Source organism: Mangifera indica, chromosome 18 (genome assembly GCF_011075055.1).
Source record: "Mangifera indica cultivar Alphonso chromosome 18, CATAS_Mindica_2.1, whole genome shotgun sequence".
Taxonomy (NCBI): Eukaryota; Viridiplantae; Streptophyta; class Magnoliopsida; order Sapindales; family Anacardiaceae; genus Mangifera; species Mangifera indica.
Genome location: NC_058154.1, coordinates 12,158,974 through 12,178,332, shown reverse-complemented (window position 1 = coordinate 12,178,332; position 19,359 = coordinate 12,158,974). Strand labels below are relative to the sequence as shown.

The 19,359-nt window shown below is 32.5% G+C and overlaps 2 protein-coding genes across 2 annotated transcripts; one reads left to right on the top strand and one right to left on the bottom strand.

The window, feature by feature from the left end:
* Positions 1–918: 918 nt before the first annotated feature.
* LOC123201769 (calcium-dependent protein kinase 9-like) lies at positions 919–1,581 on the bottom strand. Its single transcript, XM_044617324.1, has 3 exons — positions 1,383–1,581; positions 1,156–1,308; positions 919–989 (listed from the first exon to the last, which is right to left on the bottom strand). The coding sequence occupies exons 1-3, from the start codon at positions 1,534–1,536 to the stop codon at positions 919–921; spliced, it is 378 nt and encodes a 125-aa protein (XP_044473259.1). The 5' UTR covers positions 1,537–1,581.
* Positions 1,582–12,422: 10,841 nt separating this feature from the next.
* On the top strand, positions 12,423–18,963 carry LOC123201768 (receptor-like protein EIX2). Its single transcript, XM_044617323.1, has 5 exons — positions 12,423–15,205; positions 15,303–15,363; positions 17,817–17,877; positions 18,012–18,357; positions 18,666–18,963. Exons 1-5 carry the CDS (start codon positions 12,423–12,425, stop codon positions 18,961–18,963), a joined length of 3,549 nt encoding a protein of 1,182 aa, XP_044473258.1.
* Positions 18,964–19,359: the final 396 nt, after the last annotated feature.

Genomic DNA, 19,359 nt, shown 5'->3' with positions numbered 1-19,359 from the left:
TACAGTGACTTAGTTGTTCTTAATTTACGTTTTACTAGATTTTCAGTCAAATTCCGCAAGGACTTCTAAATTTGACTTCCCCAACGTATCCTGATTTATCTGATGACTTCTTTGATGGTTCGTTATCCAACGGCTGGTTATACAGATTGAACAATCTTGAGTCCCTTAATCTTAATTTGAATAATTTGCAAGGTGGGATTCCAAATGATCTTGGAAACATGACTTCCATCAAAGTATTTGATCTATCATACAATTACAGACCTAAAGGGAGAATTCCAAGATCATTTGGAAATCTTTGCAACTTGACTTCACTTTCTTTGACTTTTGTTAACATGGGCCAAGACATCTGAAATTTTAGACATATTTTTCAGGATGTGTTGTCAATATTCCAGAGATAATAGATTTGGGAAGTTGCCAACTTTTGGGTAATTTGATCAATGATCTGGGGAGATTCATAAAATTGAAGACTCTTAACCTACAAAATAACTTTATTTCAGGTCTCAAACCATGGAAATTAGGGGAACCTTCGTCATTGCACTATTTGTATCTTTCCCGTAACATGTTCAATGGTCCAATTCCAATTTCTCTAGGAAAATTTTCAACCTTAGAAGAATTGGATCTGTCTTTCAATAAATTTTGTGGATCTCTTTTCCAAGTTCATTTTGAAAACCTCACTAGACTGGGCTAGTTTGATGCTTTGGAAAACTCAATAATATTTAAAGTTAGTCCTAAGTGGGTTCCTCCTTTTCAACGTCAATCGTTATTGTTGTTTATGAAAAAACAGTTAGATTCAACACTATCGCAGAAGTCACTTGGTTTTATATTATCTTGTTTAAAATACAATGAAACCATGTTTGCAGATTCTTAGAATTACCTTCAGAGCAAGCTTCTTTAGTTTGTTCATTGTCCTGAATGGCTTCATCCTAGAAAGGACTGCACATCTATTGGCTTGTCTGATGCATTTCCACCTTCTCTAATCCATGGGTGCTCTACATAAGCCACACAATTTTGAACTAATTTAGAAGCAAAATTTGATGAGCACAATCACAGTGTTATCATAGGGGTTATAATGGATAAAGCAAGATACAGGAGGGAATTTTGTTAAATCTTTTTATGAAATTCATTTTCATATGAACCATGTGAGTAATGAAATAACTAGAACTTCAGCAGAAGTAATTCGCTTTTTTGGGTCTGCTGTAAGCATCCTACGTACCAAGTCCTTAGCACTGCTTGATATATTTGGCCATGGTTTACTTTCGAAGTCAGTTTCGCCTTGCAATATAGCATCAAATATCCCCTTCTCTGTTTCTGTAGAATACATCATTACTTGTTCAGAGATCATCTTCATGCTTAACTTATACGATGCAAAATGAAAATTTTACCTGCCCAAAATGGAGGGACACCACTGAGCAAAATGTACAACGTAACTCCAGCACTCCAAACGTCTGCTTCTTTCCCATATCTCCTACGTAGAACTTCAGGGGCAACATAGTAAGCACTTCCTACTATCGCGATAAACATTTCCTGCAAAGACATAGGAAAATCAAATGAGGATAGAAATAGCTATTTTCAAAACGTGCCTCCTTCATCTACTAAAGCCTAAATAATACAAAACACACTAAAACCATAAACAAAATAATAAAATAACTCTCTAGCATGAGTGAAGAGGTATCTAAGTGTTCGCATTACAGAAGATGAAACCCATGTTGGAGTTTAATCATATATGTGAAGAACGTTTAGTATCAAGTGCAAAATGACTCTTCATGCCATTTCACCAACTTGTTCAATGCGATATGATCATCAAACTTTCTCTTATCTGTATACAAAAAAACATTTTTTGGAACCTCTTACACAAAAAATTGTCTAAGAACTGATGCATTAACCAAAAAAAGACTAATCAATAATGTTTTGGCTCTGTCTTTCAACAAATTTGGTAGATCTCTTTTACAAGTCCATTTTGAAAACCTCACTAAATTGGGCTAGTTTAATGCTTCGGAAAACTCAATAATGTTTAAAGTTAATCCTAAGTGAGTTCCTCCTTTTCAACTTCAATTGTTATTGTTGGGATCTTGTTATTTAGAACCTCAATTTCCATTGTAGCTTATTTCACAAACAATTTTATTATATCTGGATGTATCCAACTCGGAAATCTCTGATATTATTCTTAACAGATTTTGGGAATTTCCTTCACTTATTTCTTTGAATTTCTCTCACAACCAAATCAATGGGGTGATTCCAAACTTAACGGGGTTTTCTCAAATTCTTTTACTTGACTTGGAATAATTTATCTGGTCTTTTACCTCGTATACCTATAGGTTTGGCTAGACTTGATCTTTCAAACAATGTTTTTACAGGGCCCATGTTCAATTTGTTGTGTTATGGGATGAACATTCAAAGTCATTGCAAATTCTCAAGCTTGAAAATAATTTGTTATCTAGAGAATTACTTGATTATTGGATGAATCTGATAGATTTGTTTGTTTTGAAACTAAACAACAATAACTTTACTAAGGAACTTCCACACTTTATAGGAACTTTAAGTTCCCTTCAATCATTGCATCCTCATAGCAATTGTTTCTCTGGGATAATACCTTTGTCATTTAAAGGTTGTACTAATCTAATAGCACTTGACCTTAGGGATAATGAGTTTATTGGAAATGTGCCAACATGGATTGGACAAAGTTTTATGACATTGAGATTTCTCAATCTCTATTCTCATTCTCTATTCAAATAAGTTTTCAAGTCCTTTTCCAAAAGAACTTTGTCATCTAGCTTCTTTACAAATTTTGGATCTTGTAGATAACCATTTTTTTAGATCCAAACCAGGATGTATCAGTAACTTAACTGATATGGTGATGGTAAACCATTCAACACTCAACAATATAGCATATTTTTATAGTTATGCTAAATATGTTGATGAAGAAGCAATGCTTGTGATGAAAGGGAGAGTTGCAAAATATGATACAATTCTTAACTTGGTAAGAATTATTGATTTTTCCAAAAATAAGTTCATAGGAGAAATTCTTATGGAGTTGATGAGTCTTAAAGCGTTGCAATCCTTAAATTTATCTCACAATCTTTTCATCGGTAGAATTCTTGAGAATATTGGTGGCATGAAATCATTAAAGTTTATTGATTTTTTTTGCAAATCAGCTCTATGGTAGCATCCCACAAAGTATGTCAAATAATTGTACCATGAAGATCCCTTTGAGCACTCAACTGCAAGCTTGGATGCTTCCTATTTTATTGGAAATGAACTTTGTGGATCTCCACTTCCAAATAATTGTACTGTAATTGTTCCAACACCAGAGTTTGATCGTGGAGGACAAAAGATGGTAATAAAGATGGAATTGATTGGTTCTATGTTAGTATGACACTAGTATTTGTGGTGAGCTTTTGGAGCATAGTAGGTCCTTTTACTATTAACAAACGATGGAAATATAAGTTCTATCACTTCTTGGATTGGCTCGGTTACAAATTTAACAATTTTATGAGAATGTTTTGGCAAAGCCTTTTTCTTTTTTTGTGGTTGTAGTTGTTTTGTTGTTTTAATCATTCAATATTGTAATACAATAACAACAAGGGCTTTCTGTATGTGTTTGTTAGAAATACTAAATTATATACACATTATTGTTTGGTGAAGTAAATTATTAGCAGATAAGCAAATGCCTCATTAATTGATTGTGTAAGGAGAATCAAACCCCACACCTCAAAACCTAATTGTAGAGATCGAGCAACCTAATGTCAGAAAATCCTAAAGATGTTAGGTATATATGTATATCCCACATATCTAAGATGATGATATATATGTTGCCCCACCATCATTAGAGAGAATTAGACACACAATTCGTCATAATTTTACTTTTAGCCTTGGCAATTCAAAATATGTATATTGACAACTTAAGGGCTTATAAATTCTTTAACTATTCTTATTGTAGTATTCCCAAAAGATATAAGATATCATATAAACCCAACTCTTTTTTATTTAATATTTTGTGGATATAAAATTTCTTTAAAAATGTTATACACATAATCTCATTAGTATCTTTTAATACTCATTCATTTGTATATGAAATATAATTGTATGTTCCATGATGTAACACACAAAACCTAAAACAACGATGGACTATGTGATCTATGACACATGTCATACTTGCACGTGTCGAAGTTGTGATGTAACCATAAGTTGGATTGTGCTAATGTTACTTGGCAGTAGAGATAAAAAGATAAACATTTCAAACTGATGATCCAGGATTAAATTGGGCAGAATGCTGAATTATTTAAAAATGAGGAAAACAGATGAAACTTGGAATTGGGGTGTAAAGAGGCAGAGACACAAAAGTTTTATTAAAACTGAACGATTGGACCAATCAACCTGTGGATGATCCTTAACCAAATCAAGGTCTGCATCTAAAAACATTATAGCCTCAGAATTCAGAAACAAAACTGGTGAACCATGAGAATGATGATAGAAATTAGGGATTAGATGATCCCCATCATTCTTCCCTTCAATAAATGTCCCTAAATGAAAGTCTTGAATAAATTTACTTTCAAAAGAATGGATGAATACAGAAAGATAAAGGAACCCAAATAGATGTTAACATAGATGCCAAAAACTAGACCAGATTCTGAAATTGAAGAGTGATACATAGAATAATATGAATAAGATATATAATTATTGACGAGGGAGACCAGTCAACTATGTAGAAATATCTAACCAGAGATAACATTTAATCGCATTTAAAAGAAATCACTTTCTGAGTCCCAAACATGATCTCTATTCTCACACTTCAGCCCACAGAAGCAGTACAAAACAATCCCGGCACCCGGTTTTGGAGATTTCTGATTCCTCTTTGAGCTGCAATTGGCACCCCTGGCATTTTTGAAGTACTCTAGTCTCAGTGTCGCTAACTGGCCCGAGTTAACCTTTATTACATGATGCAAAAAGAGCAATCTAATGGCTAGAGATGGCTTTGGGGGTAGCCAGTGGTGACTGTTCCAAGACATTGTATATTCAAACAACTGGTCTGGCTTCACCGACTCTTGGAACAATGCCCAATTGGTCCAACTCTTGAATCACTTATAAAAATGGATTATATGTATGTTTTCTTCTTAGCTTTAGATTTAAATGATGCATGAGTTGTACAGTTAGTGTGTATATATGTTCTTGAAAATGCTTTATTATATACTTCTGCTATCTGTCAATGCATATTAATCGCGATAACCTGTGCTTCTTTCAGTTGGTTCAATAGCAGAGGCCCTGAAACTCCAACTAAAAGCAGGAAAAGACATCTGAAGAGGAATGGAAATTATCTTGTCACAAGGCTGAAGTCACCAAACCAAGTGTTGACCTGAGTCGAATCCTTGACCTATGTCGGAAATATATATTGGGCTTACAAATGTGAAGATTGAAACTCATATTACACAAAATCAATTGGCTTGTGTTAAGGTCCAATCCACAACACTTATATATTACTTTCTTATATTTTATTAATTAGATGTAAAACTCTTTTTCTTTCTTTTTATTTGAGTCTCCGACACCCCCGCTTAAGTACAAGCACCTAAGCTGTTAAACCTGCCTCTCGGCTCAGCCAATTTTTGGCCGGGTGTGTTGTTACTTGTATCCCGGAACACTTAGGCTGTTAAACTCGCCATTTGGCTCGTGCTCTGATACTATGTCAGGAATATATATTGGTCTTACAAGTGTAAAGATTAAAACCTATATTACACAAAACCAATTGGCTTGTGATAAAGTCCAATCCACACACTTATATATTACTCTCTTATGTCCTATTCATTAGATGTGAGACTCTTTTTCTTTTATTTTTATTTGAGTCTCCAACACCCCCGCTCAAGTGCAAGTATCTAGGTCATTTGGCTTAGCCGGTTTTTGGCTGGGTGTATTGTTGGAGACTCAAATAAAAAGAAAGGAAAAAGTCTCACATCTAATGAATAGAACATAAGAGAGTGGTATATAAGTGTTGTGGATTTGACATTAACAAAAACCAATTGGTTTTGTGTAATATAGGTTTCAATCTTTACACTTGTAAGCCCAATATATATTTTCGATATGGTATCAGAGCACGAGCCAAATGGCAAGTTTAACAGCCTAAGTGTTTTTGGATATAAGTGACAATACACCCAACCAAAAACCGGTTGAGCCAAACGACCTAGATGCTTGCACTTAAACGGGGTGTTAGAGACACAAATAAAAAAAAAAAAAAGTCTCACATCTAATGAATAGAACATAAAAGAGTGGTATATAAATGTTGTGGGTTGGACCTTAACATAAGCCAATTGGTTTTGTGTAATATGAGTTTCAATCTTCACACTTGTAAGCCCAATATATATTTCCGACAACCTGTGTTGAACAAGGCTTAAGTCATGCCAAAACCAGTCAATTGCCTCAATGTTGGATTGATGGGCTGAAAGTAACACTATATTGGGAAAATCAGGATAAATTGCTCGTATTTTCTCTTTACTTTGTGATTGTTCATTTTATTGATTCCATACACCTCTACTTCCATTTAAATCCAACATATGTTGAAATAAAACAGTTCTCAGCATATTTTCTATCAATATATCTTAAAAAGTTGGTAGATGCAAGAGATTGGAAAATTGCTTCACTCTAAAAATCAAGATGCTGCATGTGGAAAGGTCAAGCACTGAATTCATCTCCACAATTGTTAGAGAAACTGCGAATTGGATAATCATTTTTGAATCAATTTTTAGGTATAAGTTAAAGTCTGAAAACAGAAACTGGACTTGCAAAAATTAAAGTCTGCTGCAAAGCATGATAAGTAGTGAACTGGCAAAGACATGTTCTTAGCACTAATTGAACCACTAATGTGGAATCTGTTAAAATGATGAAAGGCAACAAGAGCTAATAAGGCAGAAGTCATGGCAGATTATGACATATGTTTCCTATCTGTTGCATTTTGATGACTCCTTTTCAGTTATGATTGGACTCCTCCTTTCAACTCACGTTAGAATTGGCATCTTGTACTTTAGGGCCTTCCAGCCTCCCTGCACTCATTGAGCCTTCGGATTGAAAAACCACCTATTTGGAAAAATACCCAGGTCTCTAAGAAGTTGTAAAAATTTAGAGTACTTGATGTTGCTGAAAATCAGTTTTTTGGAAATGTTCCAACGTGGATTGGTGAAAAGTTGTCTATAATGATGATTCTAAACCTTGGTTCTTACAAGTTCCATGGTTCTTTACCAATGGAACTTTGCCATCTGACTTCTCTTCGGATCTTAGACCTGGCTGATAACAATCTCTTAGGGAAAATACCAAGAACTTTAGTGCAATGTGGACAGTGAACCTTTCTGAATATAGCGGTATGCCTCTAAATAAGCATAGATCTTTCCGAAAATGATTTCTCAGGAGATATTCCTATGAGTTGACAAATCTTGAAGCATTCTGGTAATTTAATTTGTTGCACAATTGGTAGAACTCCTAAGAATATTGGTGCCACGAAATTATTAAAGTCCACGGATTTCTCCACAAACCAACTTTTGGTGAACTCCCACGGAGTATATCAAGTTTATCACTCTTGGCTCACTTGAATTTATTCAACAAGAACTTGACCAAAAAAATTCCTTCAAGCACTCAATGGAGAAAAAGAAAAAGAAGATGATGAACGTGAAGTGGGTTATTGGTTCTAAGTGAGCATGACACTTGGATTTGTGGTAGGCTTATGGAGTTTAATAGGTCCTTTACTTGTCTAAAGAAAGTGGAGGTATTAATATTGCCATTTAGGGGGAGATCAATAAACTCAACAATATTGTAAGAAATAATAGTTTGAGTGACAAAGGTGGGGGTGACAAAGTAAGAGAGTATGGATTTAAAACTTATTGACGATATTTCAAAATCAAATTTTTAACTTCTTTGATATAGTGGTTGTGGTCCAGCTCAAATATTGGTATATGAACTTGAATAATCAATTGATTTGGTATTAAGACATTCTTTCTTAAATGAGATCTTGTATGCATATAGTAGCTCTTCCTTTTCTCTTCTCTATTTAAATCTATTGATTATTTTGTATACATTTATGCAGTATAAAGATTTGCTTTTTGTTGATATGCTGGTATTCTGCAAATGGTGTTAATACTGTCTTTTTTTTTTTTTTTTAAAGTTCAAAGTTCTACTGTAAACTAACTCATTAGATAATCAACTACCTATACAATCAGAATTCTAATATATATTAGTTACATTTACCATAACCCCACTGAACAACTGGCGGCTTGCAGGTCAATGTGAGTGTTCAATTAAACCAGGAACAATCTCGTTTCTGGTTTGAATGACCATGACTTAAAGTTTCAGAATGGGTTCGTACAATTCCGTTGCCGATATGAATATGCACTGTTCTACAAATTACACATTTTACAAGAGAGACTTAATTGAATGTTAGGTTTTACAGTTTTGCACTTGATGTTCAAAAGAGCTATCAATATCTTGTGTTTCTTGTAATTAAACTTTAGTGTTGTGATTTTCTTTATCTTTAGCTCCACATAATTTTTTTTGTTATTTTTCCTCTTGTTTTGTTTGTGCCTTGTTTGTTTTCATTATGAATTTCTTTTGTTGCCCTAACAATTTGCTTAAATGATGAATGCAATTTCAAAAGAAAAACTACAAATGGAAAATGAGAAGTTTTACTTACTGTTTTTAGACTTGAATCGAGTCTTGATCCAATCAATGAGTTGGTGTAAGAGTCGACAAGTGACATTAACATAATATAATTAAATATTTTTTAGTGGGGTTTAATCATGTTTACATTAGTATGATATCATGATGACAGTGTTATGAACTAGTCTAACTTGATAATTGAACTTTTATTTGACATAGTTTATGTAACACCTCAAAACTATAATAAAACATATGATTTCAAAAGACTTCATAAATCCCTTAAATAAAGTCAAATCTTGAATACAAAGTTTTTCAACCACAAAAAAAACATGAAAAACAAAAATCTTTCAAACAAAACATACAATCAAATAGTTACTAAACTAATTTTTTTTTTTTCTTTTAGCCAATCTTCCCAGCTAACTTCTCTTATTCTTTATTCCCCAAAACTAAACAGAAACTCATACTTTATGACATCTTTAATCTGCAAAAATGTTAATGACGAGGGGTAAGCCGTCAACTCGGTAAGCAGAAGCTAAACGTTATATATGCATACTTAAACATTTAATTCAAATATTAATAAAGAAAATCAAATAAAAGAAGGTCAAACAGAAAACCAAGTGCTTACACATATAAAACACAAATAAATAAATAAATCAATTATTTCAGAACCTTTCAAACTACCAAACTTAAGTCAAAATTTATTTTAAACTCTTGTCACGTAGTGTCACCTGTACTCCCGGTGACCCGGCCAAAATTTCAGAATCAAATGTCACCTGTAATCCCGGTGACCCGGCCAGAATTTCAGAAATGTGCACAACAGAACAAATAATCCAGCTGGACCAAACTTATAGTTTCAGAGTTCAGAGCAGATATTCAGAGACTACGGACAATGAGTCAAAACTGTATATATATAAACAAAATTTCAAATCATAAATGTAACATAAATAATTTTATTGAATCAATGTCTGAGTAATTAAAATTTAAGTGGAACAAAAAGTATACGAAAATATTTTATAACTTGCAAAAGTCATTTGATACAAACAGAATGAAATATCATTTATATAACTTACAACCCATGTATGCGAACAAAACAATTATATATATAAATCAAAGAAACATATATATATATATATATATATATATATATTATAAACAAAGCATTTGTAGAAATTCTTTGGGTTTGATAGAAGACGTTTATAAAAATATTATATAGCTTGCGAAAACCAAATTTTTCAGATTTGAGTATCATTTCCAAACATATAACATTTTTATGCATACAAAAAGAATAGTTTCTACTTACCTCGACTACCAGCAAAAGTCTACACAAACCCTTATACGATCCAAGCTATCACGTACAACCTATTCGGATCCTAGCCAAAACCAATGAATTCAAATTGTAATAATACTCTTAGTAATATCCTTAAATCCCATTGAAAATCCTCAATTCTAAAACTAATTTTACAAATTCTAAGAGTGTCTAAGGTGAATAATCTTAGACTTAACTAACACATATTTATACTGTATAACCTTCGTTCTATGAATTTTATAAATTTTTACACAAATTAAAACGTTACAAAACTTTGCAGGGACAAAGAAGACATATAGATGGTTTACCCAAAAATTATTCAGCTAAAAAAAATAAATATAAACTTCTAAAAAAATTACTTCCGTCCACAGCTCCTAATCACAACAACAGTTTTCAAGTTTGACAGTTCATACTTCCAGCAATTTTATAAAATTCTGTATAACTCGAAAATTCACGAAATTTTGTAAATATAAACTTAACATATTAACGCTTTTATCAAAAAAATATGAACCTAAAAATATTTTAAAAGTCATGCAAAACGAAATTTTTATCACAAACCATTAACACTGTCAAAAATATTCCAGATTGAACATATACTCTTATAATAATTTTAGTAGATAGCATAAAATTTACAAAATTTTGAAAACTTCCAGAATTAAATTATATATGCTAATTTACTTATAAAAAAATTATTCGAGTCAAAATCAATTTAAAAAGAAACTTAAAATTATATTTCTTTACTAGTCACAAATTCTGTCAAATAAATTTCAGGTTTAACACTCCATACTTTAACAATTTTAATAAATTGTATTAAATAGATAAAATTATGAAAATTTTCAGAACATAACTAGACATATTGATTTATGTTAAAAAAATATTTAAATTGAAAACGATGAAAAAATATATATAAAAATAAATAAATCTTTTACCAAATTAAGATATCAACAAATTGCTAAAAAATTGTATTATTATTATTTTTTCTTTCTTTTCATAAAACGAAATTAATATATAAAATAAAAATAGAATTAAAGGTACATAATTTCCTTTTGTTTTTAGTAAATTTACAAACTAATATAAAACTATCATGAAACAAATAATTTACAATACAAAATTGAGTCCAATCCTAAAAGAAACCCTAATCTTCAAATCATAAAACACCTATATATCAAAATAATAAAATATTGAGACATACCTTAATGAAATAAAACAACACTATTTCCTTGCTTTAGCCTCCTACTCACAATTCTTCTCTTCCTAAAATCATTACTTCAAACCTTGCTCTTTGTTTTGAAAAAATAAGAAAATCCTCTCTCTCCCTTTATTAATAATGATTTTATTTTTCTTTAAAGAAAAATAAGTTTTGAAATAAATCCACATTTATCACCAATAAAATATCTCATCTCTTAATGAAAAGATTTAACTATTATCTAGATTTTACCTAATAAAATATTTTTAAAAATTAAACTCACCTTATCCCCTAAAATTTAAATTTTATCCTATTTTTAAAAAATAATAATAATAATACTAAAGATAATAATAATTAAAAGGTGAATATTACAGGTTACTTGATTCAATCATAGGCCAATTCAGATTTCGTGAATAAAATGAGTTTTCTGCATGACTTAAAACTATATTTATCACGGATTCTGGTTGCCGGGCTGGGTTTTATAACACTAAACTTTATTTCAAGTTTCTCTTGGTGAGACATAAAGATTTTCAGCCACCACCACTTCATGTGCAGCATCATGGTGATTCCAGTTTCTTTATGCCCGGGTGGCACTCCTAATTATGTTTCTTCTCCTTCAGGATCCTCGTCAACATGGACAGCGCCTAGTCCTTCTATCTACAGTGCTTCATCTCTCTCATGTTTCCAGCTTTTGTACGTGGGTTTTGGTTCAGCTTGCAATTCTAGCTTTCCGTCTTCCCGAAGAAAATTCCTCTTTTTAAAATAATTTTCCTCTTCTCTCTGTTGGACTTTGAAAGGATAACCTAAGAATTCTTTCTAACCACTTTGATAAATTAATATCAGAAACCTTCTTCCTAGTTACTAGAAATCAATGACCTTACATCCCATGTGATTTGTAAGTCAAGCAGGAAACTCTTTAATAAAGACTAAGATCAGTCATTTAGAACTACCATTTACTCTGAGAAGATTGGCAGCTTTCTACCCCAAATTACTTACTTTATTACAGATTTTTGTTAAAAGGTGTATGAATGGTTGGAAAGAGATGAAGCTGGAAAATCAAATTAAGTCTTAAAAATTTCGAATCAATTGATGACTGTTGAAATCAAGGAAATTTCCAGCAATTTACATGAAGAGAAAATGAGGTCATTGCACGTATAAATACCAACCCATCTCATAACGTTCTCAATCACATCTACATTGTAACTTCTACACACAATGAAATTAACCATTAGTGTTCTCTCTGCCCTTTTTTTCCTTGCTATAGCGACCATTAATCATGGCTTCTGCAATGGAAGCACTCACATGGGTTGCATTGAAAGTGAAAGACAGGCACTTGTAAGGCTCAAGCAGGATCTCATTGATTCTTCCAACCGCCTAGCCTCTTGGACTGCTGCTGATAAATATTGCTGCGCATGGACTGGTGTTATCTGCGACGACTTCACCGGTCATGTATTTGAGCTCCACCTTGGATATCCTAACTATACTTATGATCAGAGGTTAAGGTTTGGTGGTAAGATTAATTTGTCTTTGCTTGATTTAAAGCGTTTGATGCACTTGGACTTAAGTGGTAATCGTTTTGAAGGAATTCAGATTCCGAAGTTTCTTGGTTCAATGAAGAATTTAAGATACCTTGATTTGTCTGACTCCCGGTTCGTGGGAATGGTTCCTCCTCAACTTGGAAATCTCTCTAATCTACGGCATCTTAATCTTGGTGGCAATTCTTTATATGCTGAGAATTTGAACTGGGTATCTAGTCTTTCTTCCCTCCAACATCTTGATTTAAGTACTATAGATATTCAAAATCCCTCTTACTTGTTTTCCATGATAAACACACTTCCTTCTTTACAAGTGTTGCGATTATCATGTTGTGGACTCACTTACCTTCCTGATCCGCTACCAAACCTAAATTTTTCATCTCTTGTTAACCTTGATCTTTCCTCAAACTTTATTAGTAACTTTTTGATTCCTAGTTGGATTTTCAGTCTTAGTGATTTAGTTAGTCTTAATCTACATGCTATGAATTTCCCAGGTCAAATTCCAGAGGGAGTTCAAAATTTGACTTCCCTAAGGCATCTTGATTTATCTGCAAATTTTTTCAATGGTTCATTACCTAATAGTTGGTCGTATAGATTTAACAATCTTGAGTACCTTAATCTTGATGAAAATGAATTACAAGGTCGGATTCCAAATGATCTTGGAAACTTAACTTCCATCAAAGTATTAGATTTGGCAGACAATGACAGACTTAAAGGAGGAATTCCAAGATCATTTGAAAATCTTTGCAACTTGACTTCACTGTCTTTGACCTTTGTTAACATGGGTCAAGACATATCTGAAATCTTAGACATATTTTCAGGATGTGTCGCAAATAAACTAGAGATGTTAAATTTGGGAAGTTGTCAACTTTCGGGTAATTTGACCAATCAATTGGGGAAATTCATAAAATTGGAGACTCTTATTCTACAGAATAACTCTATTTCAGGTCTCATACCATGGAAATTAGGAGAACTTTCATCATTGCAAGAATTGGATCTCTCTTTCAACAAATTTGGCGGATCTCTTTTTCCATTTCATTTTGTAAATCTTACTAGACTAGTCTATTTTGATGCGTCAAGAAACTCAATAATGTTCAAAATTAGTCCTAAGTGGGTTCCTCCTTTTCAACTTGAAGTGTTACTCTTAGGATCTTGTCATTTAGGACCTCAATTTCCATTATGGGTTCTTTCACAAGCAACTTTATCTCTTTTGGATGTATCCAACTCAGGAATATGTGATATTATTCCTAACAAAATTTGGGAGATTTCTTCACTTTTTTCTTTAAATTTCTCTCACAACCAAATCAATGGGATGATTCCGAACATAATGGGGGCTTTTAAACTTTTTTCACTTGACTTAAGTTGGAATAATTTATCAGGATCTCTACCTCGTATACCTACAAGTTTGTTTGGACTTGATCTTTCAAACAATGATGTTACAGGGCCCATGTTCAATTTGTTGTGTTATGGGGTGAACGATTCGAAGTTATTAGGTATTCTCAAGCTTGAAAATAATTCTTTATCTGGAGAATTACCTGATTGTTTGATGAATCTACCAAAATTGATTGTTCTGAATCTGAACAATAATAACTTTACTGGGAAATTGCCACACTCCATAGGAACTTTGAGTTCCCTTGAATCATTACATCTTCACAACAACAATTTCTTTGGAATAATACCTTTGTCACTTAAAGGTTGTACCAAGCTAATAGCACTTGACCTTGGGGAAAATGAGTTCGTTGGAAATGTGCCAGCATGGATTGGAGAAAGCTTTCTGGGAATGAAATTTCTCAATCTCCGTTCAAATAAGTTTACTGGTCTTTTGCCAAATGAACTTTGTCATCTAACTTCTTTACAAGTGTTAGATCTTGCAGATAACCTTCTTCTTGGATCTATACCAGGATGTATCAGTAACTTAACCGATATGGTGATAATAAGCCATTCAACACCCAACAATATAGCATATTTTTACAACTATGCTAACTTTGTTGATGAAGAAGCAATTGTTGTGATGAAAGGGAGAGCTGCTAAATATAATACAATTCTTAACTTGGTAAGAATTATTGATTTTTCCAAAAATAAGTTCACAGGAGAAATCCCTAAGGAGTTGATGAGTCTTAAAGTATTGCAGTCCTTAAATTTATCTCACAATCTTCTCACTGGTAGAATTCCTGAGAATATTGGTGTTATGAGATCGTTGGAGTGTATTGATTTTTCTGCAAATCAACTCTGTGGTAGCATCCCACAAAGTATGTCAAATTTGACATTTTTGAGCTATTTGAATCTGTCAAATAACAACTTGATTGGGAAGATCCCTTTGAGCACCCAATTGCAAAGTTTGGATGCATCCTGTTTCGTTGGAAATGAACTTTGCGGATCTCCACTTCCAAATAATTGTACTACAATTGTTCCAACACCTGAGTTTGACAATGGAGGAGTAGCAAATGTTAGTGAAGATGAAGTGGATTGGTTTTATGTCAGCATGGCACTTGGATTTGTGGTTGGGTTTTGGAGCATGATAGGCCCTCTTGTTGTAAACAAACGATGGAGGTATAAGTATTGTCACTTCTTGGGCTGGCTTGGTTACAAATTTAGCAGTGTTGCAAGAAAATTTTGGTAAACTTTAATTCTTTTTTTGTGGTTGTAGTTATTTTGGTACTTCAAGCATTCAATGTTGTAATACAACAATACCAAGGGCTTTATGTGTGGTTGTTTTGTTAGAGAAACCAAATTATATATACATTAATGTTTGACTAAGTGAATTAACAACCAATGCCTCAATGATTGATTGTTTGAGGGGAATCAAACTCATAAACTTGACAAGTTAAACACTTTCAAAATTGAACTTGAACTTGAACTTGAACTTGATTATAAAAAATTCTTAAACTTAAATTCAAACTCAAACTTTCTTAAATTGAACTTGTTTTAGCCTTGTTTGAACTATATTGATAAATAAACTCAAGTCAACTTAGCTCGATTTTAACCCTACCATTTCCCTTTATTATTTTTTTAAAATTGTGATGGGTGAACTAAAAATTAAGCAACCACAGCCGTGGTATGCAAATTTCTTGCTGGATATTGCATACACTTGTTGAAGGAAAAAAAAAAAAAACCAGGCATTTGGTCAGTTTTGCAGATTCTTGGAAGCAAAACATTTCTTGCAAGTAAAATTTTCTTGAATGAGCAAGATGACGCTTTATATTATCCTTTTTATCTTTTTGCTTTCTATATTTTTATTAAATTTGAGTGGAAACTGGCAAGTCTAAGTCATGTTTGTCAGTGAAGCAGAACAATGGCCACTTATTATTATTATTTATCAATATATGCCAAGGATGCATTTGAGTTCAAACAAGAGTTTGAGTTTGACTCAGATCTAAATGACTAATTCGAGATAAAACTTAGCTTGCTCGATTGATGATGAGTTCTTTAGAAAAGTTGTCATAAAACTTATAGAAAAATGAAAAAGAATCATAGAAATGAAGAAACAAAATTATCGGAGAAGATAAAAAGTTATTAGAGAAAATGAATCTGTTGATAATTATCCAATAACTTGATTGAGCCGAGCTAAGACTATCCTTGCTAGAGATTGACTTGTTCGAATTGAACATTGAGTTGGGCCTGATTGTACTCAAATTACATCCAGCCTTAATAATGATTCTCGTATCATTATAATTTTTACTTGCCAGTCTCCAACAGCCGACCGCAACAATATATGTAAGGCTCCAATAACCCACCTCTATATATATATATATATTGGCAAATAATTAATTCAAATTAAGATTTTACAAGTGTTGCAGAAATTCAAACCTAGATATTTTATCTGAAATTCTTAATATTTATATTTTTTCCTTTTGGTTGCTTGGGATACACATATTAGCTCTTCCTTTCTCTTCTCCATTTAAATCTGTTAATTATTTTGTATACATTTTATACAGTATAAAGAATTGTTTTTTGTTATGCTGGTATTCTGCAGATGGGGTGTCAATACTGTCATCTCTTTTTTAGTTCAAAGGACTACCATAAACTAACTCATTAGACATTCAACTATCTATACAATTAGAACTAATAATATTAGTTACATTTACCATAACCCCATTGAACAATTAAAGCTGGCAGCTTGCAGGTCGATCTATGTGAGTGCTCAACCAAACTAGGACGATCTCGTTCCCGGTTTGAACGACCAGGACCTAGAGTTTTAGAATGGGTATGCCATCTCGTTGTAGATAGAAATATGTATTGTCCTACATATTATAAATTTTACTAGAAAGACTTAATCGAGTGGCTAGGGTTTTACACTTTTTGCTAGAGATGTTCAAAACCGGTTTGCCAATTTTTTGAACCGAACTAAATTTTCGGTTTGAAAAAAATTATGAACCGATTTAAAGATTAACCAATTTTGAACTGAACTTAAGATACAAATTAACTGAACCAATTTTTTTGTTACAATTTTTTCAAAATATGTTCAATATTTTATTAATTTTTTATTCAACTTTTTTAAAATTAGTTGGTTCACTTAACCAGTTTTGAAAATTAGATAAATTGATAATCGAATTAAAAAATCAATATTTGGGTTAGTTTTTTAAATAACTTATTTTTTGGTTCGGTTTCCGATTCAAAAATCAGTTTGAACATCCCTACTTTATGTGCTCAATATTCAAAAGAGCTAGCTCTATTTTGTGTTCTTGTGATTAAATATTAGTGTAGTGAATTTCTTCATTCTTTGTCCATGATTAATCACGATTTTAGGTTTTCATATTATTAGTTATTTTTCCTCTTGTTCTATTTGTGGCTTGTTTGCTTTTGTTATGCATTTCATATGTTTGGGCATAACAAAACTTGCATAAATGAGAAATACAATTGAGAAAAAAAAAACTAAAAATGGAATATTAGAAGCTTTACTTGGTTTTTTAAGGCTGAAATCGAGCCCTAATTTAATAAATAGATTGTTTTGTGAGTCAATCCATTCAAACAATTAAATGAATCAGTATGATTAGAACATATCATAATTAAATTTTTTTTAATTGGGTTTCAAACATGTTCACATCAGCAAGAGATAATAACCAAATCAGTATTAGGGCATTTCTTTCTTAAATGAGATATTAGCTCTTCCTTTTCTCTTCTCTATTTAAATCTATTGATTATTTTGTACGCATTTATGCAGTATAAAGATTTGCTTTTTGTTGCAAATGGTGTCAATACTGTCATGTCTTTTTCAGTTCAAAGTAGTACCATAAACTAACTCATTAGATATTCAACTACCTATACATCAGAACTAATAATTTTAGTTACATTCACTATAAACCCATTGAACAAATAAGGCGGTCTGCTTGCAGGTCTATGTGAGTGCTCAATTAAGCCAAAAACGAGATTGTTCTGGGTTTGAACGACAATTACTTTAGAGTTTCGGAATGGGTTGTTCCATACCATTTTGTTGCTGAGGGATATTGCTGCACATGGACTGGTGTTATCTGCAACAATTTCACTGGTCATGTAATTGAGCTCCACCTTGGAGGTTCTGACAATACTAGTGATGAGAGGACAAGGTTTGGCGGCAAGATAAATTTGTCTTTACTTGATTTAGAGCGTCTGATTTACTTGGACTTAAGCGATAATCTTTTTGAAGGGATTCAGATTCTGAAGTTTCTTGATTTAATGAAGAATTTAAGATACCTTGATCTGTCTGCTCTAGATTCAAGGGAATGGTTCCTTCTCAACTTGGAAATCTCTCTAATGTACATTATCTTCATCTTGGGGACAATCTTTTATATGCTGAAAAATTGAACTGGGTATCTAGTCTTTCTTCCCTCCAACATCTTGATTTAGGTGCGGTAGGTACTCAAAATCCCTCCGACATGTTTTCCATGATAAACACACTTCCTTCTTTACTAGTGTTACGATTATCAAGTTGTGGACTCACTCACCTTCCTGATCCGCTACCAGACCTAAATTTTTCATCTCTTGTTAACCTTGATCTTTCCTTAAACTTTTTTAATAATTTTTTGATTCCTAGTTGGATTTTCAGTCTTGGTGATTTAGTGGTTCTTAATCTACGTGTTAGTAATTTCTTAGGTAAAATTCCAGATGGACTTCAAAATTTGACTTCCCGAAGGACTCTTGATTTATCTAGAAACCCTTTTAATGGTTTATTATCTAATAGTTGTTTGTACAGATTAAACAATCTTGAGTACCTTAAGCTTCAGGTGAATGAATTGCAAGGTGGTATTCCAAATGATATTGGAAACATGACTTCCATCAAAGAATTTGATCTGTCAGACAATAACAGACTTGAAGGAAGAATTCCAGGATAATTTGGAAATCTTTGCAACTTGACTTCAGTTTCTTTGAACCTTGTTAACATGGGTCAAGACATATTTGAAATCTTAGATAAATTTTCAGGATGTGTTGCAAATAAACTGGAGATACTAGATTTGGGAGATAAGAAACTTTGTGGTAATTTGACCAGTCAATTGGGGAAATTCATGAAACTGAAGACTCTTAGTCTACAAAATAACTCTACTTCAAGTCTCATACTATGGAAATTAGGTGAACTTTCATCATTGTTCCATCTAGATCCTTCCCACAACATGTTGGTTGGTCCAATTCCAATTTCTCTATGAAATCTTTCAACATTACAAGAATTAGATCTCTCTTTCAATAGAATTGGTGGATCTCTTTTCCCAATTCATTTTTTAAACCTCACTAGA

Coding starts and splice junctions, on each gene's coding strand:
- LOC123201768 (XM_044617323.1), top strand. CDS start 12,423: ATGGGTTGCATTGAAAGTGAAAGACAGGCACTTGTAAGGCTCAAGCAG. Junction 15,364..17,816: donor TACCAAGGGCTTTATGTGTG/GTTGTTTTGTTA, acceptor GCATTTATGCAG/TATAAAGATTTGCTTTTTGT. Junction 17,878..18,011: donor CATGTCTTTTTCAGTTCAAA/GTAGTACCATAA, acceptor TGCTCAATTAAG/CCAAAAACGAGATTGTTCTG.
- LOC123201769 (XM_044617324.1), bottom strand. CDS start 1,536: ATGTCTTTGCAGGAAATGTTTATCGCGATAGTAGGAAGTGCTTACTAT. Junction 1,309..1,382: donor TGTCCCTCCATTTTGGGCAG/GTAAAATTTTCA, acceptor TGTATTCTACAG/AAACAGAGAAGGGGATATTT. Junction 990..1,155: donor TACTTCTGCTGAAGTTCTAG/TTATTTCATTAC, acceptor TGGCTTATGTAG/AGCACCCATGGATTAGAGAA.